Raw genomic sequence first — 8,648 nt, forward strand, 5'->3', positions numbered from 1 at the left:
TCCCGACGAGTCAGGACGGGTTATAAAATTGCACAGGAAGCGGAAGACAGTTTAGTAGCGGGCGACGTGTGATGACGTTTCATAACAGGGAAGTGTACTCAGAAACAAGAGAGAGGATGCTTATAAAAGTAAACTTTTGTCGGGGATGCGGCGGTAGATTAAGACTGTGGTTGTTTTGTAAGCTGAAGATGGAAAATATATCCTGCTATTTATCTCTTGGGAAGATTATTTTACATTTTTTAAACTAGAAGTAGTAAACTAGTAGGACGTTAGTGGAGGATAAACCTACCTAAATTCAAGTTACCTAACCAGTTTATCCATCTTTTTAGGATGACATCTTTATATGTAAACTCATACGTAAGTAGTTAGTAGTGTTAAACTGTTTAAAGTTGCACGAAGATAGGAAGAAAACAACATAAATGAATGCTTTTCTGGAAGTGTAATTGATTTGTGTTTGTTTATATTAGTGTTGCCTTATGATGATGACCAACTGAAGGTCGTACTAGTCCTTTTTATTTACCACTAGATCACTGCTTATACTGCTGATCAGCTCGTTGCCTGTCAGGTTTTCAGGCTGCATTTTGTGTAGTTGCTGACAATGTGTAGTTTCCACAATATATTAGTCTGTTTTCTGGTGGCAGCGGCCAACTTCAAGCCTGTATATGTACTGGAGTTTTGTGAAAGCGCTGAGCGAGACTGCCACAGTCATGATGACACGGCGTCCAACAGCCAGCTGTCCCAACACACTGTCACATCCAGACTGAACACGAGTTTAGCAAACCACAAACATGACTTGGACCAGTTCAAAGTGTCTTGTGAGAAGCTCATAGGTAAAATTCATTCTTATGTCTTTTAGGGCTGCAACTAACGATTTTTTTCATTGTCGATTATTTTCTCGATTAATCGATCAGTTGTTTATAATGTCAGAAAATGGTGAAAAATGTCGATCAGTGTTTCCCAAAGCCCAAGATGACGTCCTCAAATGTCTTGTTTTGTCCACAACCCAAAGATATTCAGTTTACTGTCACAGAGGAGTAAAGAAACCAGAAAATATTCACATTTAAGAAACTTGAATCAGAGAATTTTGACTTGTTTTTCTTAAAAAATTACTCAAACCGATTAATCGATTATCAAAATAGTTGGTGATTAATTTAATAGTTGACAACTAATCGATTAATCGTTGCAGCTCTAATGTCTTTACAGTTCAGTATACACAGAGCAGTACAATATTTTTATACACACAAATAGGGCTGGGCGATATGGTTGAAATCAATATCATGATACTCATAAGGATTTTTCTCGATATCGATATATACATATAAATATATATACATATATATATATATATATATATATATCACAATATGGCTCTCACATGCAAATTCACATGTTAAAAAATCTAATTCATGCTCATCCTGTTGTGATGTCAAACAAAACTGAAATTTTCAAATAATATTCCTACCATACCTAATTTTGTCAGAGTTTTTAAATAAAATTTGCTCATTATCATGAGTTTAGACAGCAGGATTGTGCGTCACGATATCCCAAAATCACCATATGATTCCACTGAAATACGATAAACAATAATATTGAATTATCGCCCAGCCCTACGTCCAAAGGTAAGATTTAATGTTGTCACCACTCTTTCTTCTCCGCAGAAGCTTTCCCAGTCGATGAGGTTGACGGCAACTTCGTCCGCACGGTGAAGAACTGTGTTTTCTCCAAATCCATTCCGACTCCGCTGAAAGGCCTGCTAAGACTCGCAGCAGTTTCTAAGGTGATGTTGTAACATTATCCAGTTTTGACTGTGTGTTAGAGTGCTGTGAAAAAAACAAAGGAAACTCACTTATATCTCCCTGAAATGATTGATTTGTCTCAGCAGGACGTCATCGAGGGTATCTTAGATTTGGACGTTGCTGTCACCCGTTCAGATGATTTCCTGCATTATGCCAGTGGAGGGAGACTGCTGCCAGGATCTGTCCCTCTAGCACACAGATATGGGGGTCATCAGGTACAGTTTGTCTTGAGATTTTACAGTTAGAATAGGTGTTGTTATATTGCATTTATTTAATGAAATGTCCTCTTTGGGAATTATTCATGAATACTACTCTCCATCTCCCTCTTCTTGAATAGTTTGGTTACTGGGCAGGTCAGCTGGGAGATGGCCGGGCACATTCCCTTGGTCAGTATACCAACAGGTGAGTGTAATTTTAAATCTTATACTGTATATAAGAAGCTGTTCTCTTGTTGAAGCCCTAACTTATTCTCGTTTTGATATGTGCCATTTTGCAGGAAGGGAGAAATATGGGAACTCCAGCTTAAAGGCTCCGGGAAAACTCCATACTCAAGGTATGTTGCACCTTTTTCTCCTCTTTTTCTTCCCTCTTGACTGATCTTCAGTGTGGCCTCTACAGTATCTTGCCCTACTGGGGTGAGAACTTCCAGGAAAAAGAAAAAGTCTACAAATGTATTTGCTGTTACACTGCAAAAAATGACTTGTTAAGTTATTTAATCTTGTATCCAGATTTATCAAGCATATTTTAGGATTTTTTTTTTTTGTGAAATCATCTTACTGCACTGGCAGATCATTTTAGCAGTTTCAACAATTTAGACTTTTTTTTTCTCAGGATAATGTAACTTGTTTCAGGACATTTACTTGGTACAAGTTAAATTGTCTTGTTTCCAGATTTTCCTCATTGCTTTATGATGATTTCTTGAAATAATTCATATTGGCATGAATCAAGTGAAATTTAATGAAATTAGCAAGATTATTTGCCAGTGCAGTGAGATAATTTGACTAAAAATATCATAAAAAAAATAAGATACAACGCGCTCAACTCACGATAATACCATGGCAACTGGGTGCTGGATCCTTAAAGTAGTTGATAATGAAAAAGAAAAACTAGGTCCTAGTTTTTCTTTTTTATTATCAACTAAAAATATCATGAAATACGCTTGATAGGTCTGGAAACAAGATAAAATCACTTGCCATTTTTCTGAAAACACATGTTCTCTTTTAATCTTGTATTAAGAAAACATTTATGTTGTTAATTTTTTAGCTCAGGTCCTTCATCACACCTCTTGGTTACATTATGGATAGACTGTCTCCTAGCGTGGCTATGTTGGTGTATCATTTCTTAAATTGTTTCAGATTAATTCAAATTGTTTTGTGTCACTTTGTTCAAATGTTTGAAACAAGATTATTTGTCTTGGCACAAGTGATATATATCAAGAACAAAAGAGATTTTAAAGCTGAAGTAGGCAACTTTGCTGGCGGCTTCAAATGTCTGTGAGAAGTAACTATTTTAAAAATGTGAACTTCAGTACCCAGAAATCATGTTACATGACATCAGTAAACTGCACACAGCGCACTCATGTTTACCAACCCGACCGGTCTGTGATGCCTTATAAAAAAAGATACCAAACACCAGATACCTGATTCCATACCTGGATCTACAGGGTCTTAGTTAAGGGGGATGGGGCGCTTCTCTTGTAGCCCCAGTTTGTGATTTAGGCTCATAAGGCAAGTGTATTTTTGCATAAAAATCCTTCCTGGGGAGGAGCAGCTTTAAAATTCAAGAATAAACGCAGGACAAAAACACATTCTTGTTTTTCATTTGATGTACTCTGTACCCCTGTCTGACTCCATCTTTAACATGCATGTCACCGCAGGTCAGGAGACGGTCGAGCTGTGATCCGCTCCTCAGTCAGGGAATTCCTGTGCAGTGAAGCTCTGCATTCCCTGGGCGTTCCCACCAGCAGAGCTGCAAGGTGAGAGAGGGACAGAGGTGAAGAAATGGTGGCAGACAGGCCTAATATTTCCTGTCTGTGCAAAACATTTGGGCCTAATGGTGAATCAAGAGACTGATTATAACCCATGTATAAATACTGAAAGACTGGATTTGTGGGTTAGATAGATGATTAAAACCAGGATTCCTTCAAAATTTTGCAGACCTTAATGTCTTGGCTGGATTTGAAGAATTTGGTGAGTGTCCAGTAAGATGTATATTGATAGTCATTGGGAAGTATGACTGTCAGCTAGGCCATGTCACTCTATAGCTGAAGATGTTCCTTCACAACCAGAAATATCAATATGGCAAAGGACTGGGACAGCTAGAAGATATTTTCCCATACTTTACCAGACTTGTTGTCCAATTCCCAAACTTTTCCAGACTTTTGCAGACCTGCGTTTTTCCAATCCTGTAGAGCAGACAGGTTTGTAGAAGGCTGTTAACATTCATATCTCTGGAGGAAGAACTCATCAGCCATGAAGCTTGATAAACTAAGATGAACTACCTACTTAAAGATTTTGACAGCTGGTAAAGTGTATTTGACGCCTGCAAAAGGGCAAACGTGTTTTGGAAGGAATTTTAATCTAGGAGCCAGGAGCGTGACGTTCTCCTGACCTTTTGATTGTTTTGTTGAGTCGTTACTGTGTTTGAGCTGATAATGTGTTATTGCTTTTGTTTCAGTCTTATCGTGAGTGAGGAACCAGTATGGAGGGATCAGTTCTACAATGGCAATGTGAAGACAGAGAGAGGTACTGCAAACTCATGCAAAAATACTCCAAAACTTTGACTTTATTCATGTACTGTTGCATTTAATTTCTCATCATATATGGTATCATTTACAATGACTGTTTCCATTATCCGTTCCATAGTAGTTGAATGTTTTCTCCATTGACATGATCTGCATCACAGTTGAGTATTTTGGTTTTCATCCCCAGGAGCTGTTGTTCTCCGGCTGGCCAAGTCATGGTTTCGGATCGGATCGTTAGAAATCTTGGCTCAATACGGAGAGTTAGATCTTCTGAGGTTAGACCGGTCGCTTTATCGGATCCCTTTAGAAATTCAATGACTGTTTCAGGCTATGGCTTCCCACTGCATATACTGTGACATATAACGCCAATTTATTGTCCTGTTGCTTTTAGAAAACTGTTGAACTTTGTGATTGAAGAACATTTTCCTTCCATCAATTCAGCTGCCCCAGATAAATATTTGGTGAGTCATGAGAAAATTATGTAATTATTATTCTTTCCAAAAATAAGACACCTTCCCTCCACCCTAGACTTCTGAAGTCAAACTACTAAACATAAGCATACAGTGAGTTCAGTACCATTGATGTGAATAAGTATTTGGCAAAGGGGCTCTCAACAATTCAGGTTGCCATTGTTTTTCTTCCATTTTAAGTTCATGCTAAAGTTGAATACACAATACAGTAGCTCCGTGGCCATAGTGACAATGTAAGTTGTCTGTAAGCATTATACTGTATATTATGAATTCCTCACTGTTGCATGCTGTGTGTTTTCCTAGGTGTTTTATACCATGGTGGTAAATGAAACGGCTCATCTGATTGCCCAGTGGATGTCAGTTGGGTTTGCACATGGTGAGAACCCGATTTGATGATCATTTTATCACACAGCTTGTACCGACCTCTATTGATATCTATTGTGTGTCAACAACAGGCGTGTGCAACACAGACAACTTCAGTCTCCTGTCTATCACCGTTGACTATGGACCATTTGGCTTCATGGAGTCATATGACCCTGGTATGTCCAGTGTAGTCTGTCTGTTTTTTATATCATTTAAAGTTGCTTTCATTTTCCTTTCCTCTCTTTCTCCTGTTTTTAGTGTCTTTTGTAAAATATCAAGCGGAGTGTTTTGCTCTCTGCAGATTTTGTCCCGAACACGTCTGACGATGAGGGGAGGTACAGCATCGGAGCTCAGGCCAACGTCGGCCTGTTCAACCTGGAGAAGCTGCTCGGGGCTCTTAGTCCAGTGCTCACCCTCAAACAGGGGCAGGGGTAAATATACCATGATATTGATTTGTCTTAAAGGGGCATCAAGTAATCTATTACCTTTATAAACCTTCTACTGGTGACAAGTAGGAATTGCAACAACATTGAACTTATTACCTCCTACACAAGTGGATTGGGAGTGTCTTGAAATTTCAGTGAGTGGGGTTTTTGTTCCAGAGAGAAAACAGAGAGTAAGGGCTAGAAGTGAGTTTTGAAAGCCAGAAGCTCAGCACCTGCAAATCAATCGTTAAGTCATTGGTATTGATTGGTATCAATGACCCTGTCAACCCCCTGCAGATACTGGATATTGTGGCCTTTAAATTAAAGATAGTTTCAGTGTAACGATTAGCCTAAATTGCTATCTCTACTTTCTTTGTCTTCTTCTTTCTTTGTCTTTTTGATATCTCTACTTTCTTTGTCTTCTTCTTTCTTTGTCTTTGTCTTTGTCTTTGTCCAGGGCTAAAACTATTTTAAAAGGCTACGGTGATATTTACCAGATGAGGTAAGCTCCATGTGACCATGTTTATCTTTCTCTGTCTTGTCCTTTATGCTATATCACAGAATCTACTGCATTAAACCGTGATGTGTTAGTATTACTTTCTAACCTCATTAGTGGATTTCAGGTTCCATCAGCTGTTTAAGGCGAAGCTGGGGCTTCTTAGTGAGGAAGAGGATGATGGCTATCTCATTGCATTCCTGCTTAAGGCAAGTAATCTGCATGCTTACTTTAATGGCTGACAGTTCATCTTAGTCTATCAAAGGAAGTTATTCTTAGTGGCTGTTTACATATGGTATTTGTTTCACTGTGCATCCCTAGCTGATGGAGGACACACGCTCAGACTTCACCATGACCTTCAGGCAGCTTAGTGAAGCTTCAGCCCAGCAGCTTCACAACAGGGACTTCACACAGGTAATAACCCCTGAAATGTTAATCTGCGATATCCATGTTTTGATTTTTGCGACATCTTTGATTATGAGCGTTCATTGCTGTGGTGTTACTGCACTGCACTTCCCAGAGATCACCTGTCAGGCAAACAGTGTGTCCAGTACTACTGAATCGAGATAACTCTTCTCTCTGTATCAGATGTGGGCTCTTGATGACCTGTCGTCCCACAAGCTCTTCTCTCATTGGCTCAGCCTGTACCTGCTCCGGCTCAGAGGGTAAGCTGTGATGTCAGGCCTAGTCCCAGTGAGTTTCATATGCTTTGATGAGAAGTGTGGAAGAAAGTAAGCTTTGATCATTTATATGTATTAAGTATATCATTCTTTCTTTAGTGTGTATGTGTTTGCAGAGTGGAAAAGTACTGAATCCTTCATGCAACTTGTGTACCAGATCTTTGTGTCAAGTCAAGTCAAGTTTATTTATATAGCCCTTTATCCCTTTATTTGCTTCAACAAGAAGTATATGAAAAGTTTGCCCAGGAAGATCCTACTTTTGTGTATGAAAATACTATATTCCCTCATAACCCTTTGTATACGGATCATAATGATTTTGGTTAATATAGTTTATAAAATCAGTTTTGGGATTTTGATTGTTTTGTGTTTTTAATCTATTCAGGCAAATAAATGACTGTGATGAGGATCGTCAGCGCAGAATGAAAAGTAAGCCACAAAATGGACATGGGGATGTTGATTGCCATTCAACCATGACAGATCTGAGTATTAGAAATCTGATTTATTGTCATAGTGAGGCATTCATTTTTACAGATGGCTGTTTTGTGATGATGTTTTACCTTGAAATAACGAAATGGCTATTCATCTTGTCTAATTTTCATAATTCCTGCAGATGTAAATCCTAGATACATACTGAGGAACTGGATGGCGGAGTCAGCTATCAGGAAAGCTGAGATCAATGATTTTTCTGAGGTATGCAAATGACAATATTTTGTTCTTTAGAATCTAAACCAGAAGCAATGACCCTTTACATTTCTATGGGGTTTTAGCAGCATATCCTGTGTCCGTTCATTCCCACTAGGTGGAGCTACTACACCGCACTCTGTCATTCCCCTATGTTACACAAGAGACTGCAGAGGAGGCGGGCTATGCAGCAAGACCCCCACTGTGGTCTAAGAGGTTAAAGGTCAGCTGTTCCTCTTGAGTGACTCCTCAGTGGCAAGATGCTAGATCGAAGAAGACGTATGGCTGAGTTTCTGCGGTGCATGTGGGACGAGCAGTGTGTTGGAAGACTGAACAGATTTGGTCTGAAATGTCAAGGTTGTGGCTGTTTTTACTTTTGTTCTCTTTAAGTTTACGCTCTGTTTATGGATATAGTGACAGAGAATCAATGAGGAAGACTATCAGAGACAGTTCTCATAGCCACACCAGGGGAGAAGAACTGAACTCTCAGGATTTTGCACATAAATATCACATTTTGATTATCAATGAAGCTTTTTTTGTCAGCTGCCTACATCATGTAATTCAAGACAAACATCAAAATAAAGACGAAGATGATGCTGCATTGGAAGCACTCATGTTGTAATGAATTTGTAATAGCTTGAATCATGATGCTTTTTGTGGATCCAGGTTGATATAAGAGATTTTATCCTTTTGATGGTGTCAGATATTCATAACATCTCTCCCAAACACACACATATGAATGATTTTCGAATGAAAACCAGGCTCAGTGTCTGAGGATTGTATGGCATTGCAGAGGAATAACATTGATTGGTTGTGAAATGGAATCCAGGGGGGTGTGGCTTCAGAGTTATGTCATATATCATGTGTTTTAAACAGCCAATGGCAGCCGGTTTTCCATGATGACAGCAGGACATGGACCTGTTAATTCAATCCAATAAGAAATGATGTTCAGATTTATTTCTTACGCCACAAAAAATTTTAAGGGGACACGTCA

The 8,648-nt window shown here is 38.9% G+C and overlaps 1 protein-coding gene across 2 annotated transcripts; it reads left to right on the forward strand.

The window, feature by feature from the left end:
* The first annotated feature begins 103 nt into the window (after nucleotides 1-103).
* On the forward strand, nucleotides 104-8,556 carry LOC139663226 (protein adenylyltransferase SelO-like). 2 transcript variants are annotated; one of them, XM_071541842.1, is made up of 19 exons: nucleotides 104-830; nucleotides 1,659-1,777; nucleotides 1,880-2,011; nucleotides 2,134-2,198; nucleotides 2,293-2,349; nucleotides 3,673-3,771; nucleotides 4,473-4,540; nucleotides 4,727-4,814; nucleotides 4,931-5,000; nucleotides 5,313-5,385; nucleotides 5,465-5,548; nucleotides 5,674-5,803; nucleotides 6,255-6,299; nucleotides 6,421-6,502; nucleotides 6,615-6,707; nucleotides 6,882-6,958; nucleotides 7,356-7,399; nucleotides 7,584-7,663; nucleotides 7,773-8,556. In XM_071541842.1, exons 1-19 carry the CDS (start codon nucleotides 599-601, stop codon nucleotides 7,893-7,895), a joined length of 1,761 nt encoding a protein of 586 aa, XP_071397943.1. In that variant the 5' UTR covers nucleotides 104-598; the 3' UTR covers nucleotides 7,896-8,556. The 2 variants fall into 2 exon arrangements, with proteins under 2 accessions (XP_071397943.1, XP_071397944.1); XM_071541843.1 differs by having other exon boundaries at nucleotides 1,883-2,011.
* The last annotated feature ends 92 nt before the right edge of the window (nucleotides 8,557-8,648 follow it).

Source organism: Centroberyx affinis, unplaced genomic scaffold, assembly GCF_046629955.1.
Source record: "Centroberyx affinis isolate AG114_WGS23_722 - 3 ecotype Tasmania unplaced genomic scaffold, CSIRO-AGI_Caff_v1 ptg003958l_1, whole genome shotgun sequence".
NCBI classification, from domain to species: Eukaryota; Metazoa; Chordata; class Actinopteri; order Beryciformes; family Berycidae; genus Centroberyx; species Centroberyx affinis.

Coding starts and splice junctions, on each gene's coding strand:
- LOC139663226 (XM_071541842.1), top strand. CDS start 599: ATGTGTAGTTTCCACAATATATTAGTCTGTTTTCTGGTGGCAGCGGCC. Junction 4,815..4,930: donor GGAGAGTTAGATCTTCTGAG/GTTAGACCGGTC, acceptor TGTTGCTTTTAG/AAAACTGTTGAACTTTGTGA. Junction 6,708..6,881: donor ACAACAGGGACTTCACACAG/GTAATAACCCCT, acceptor TCTCTGTATCAG/ATGTGGGCTCTTGATGACCT.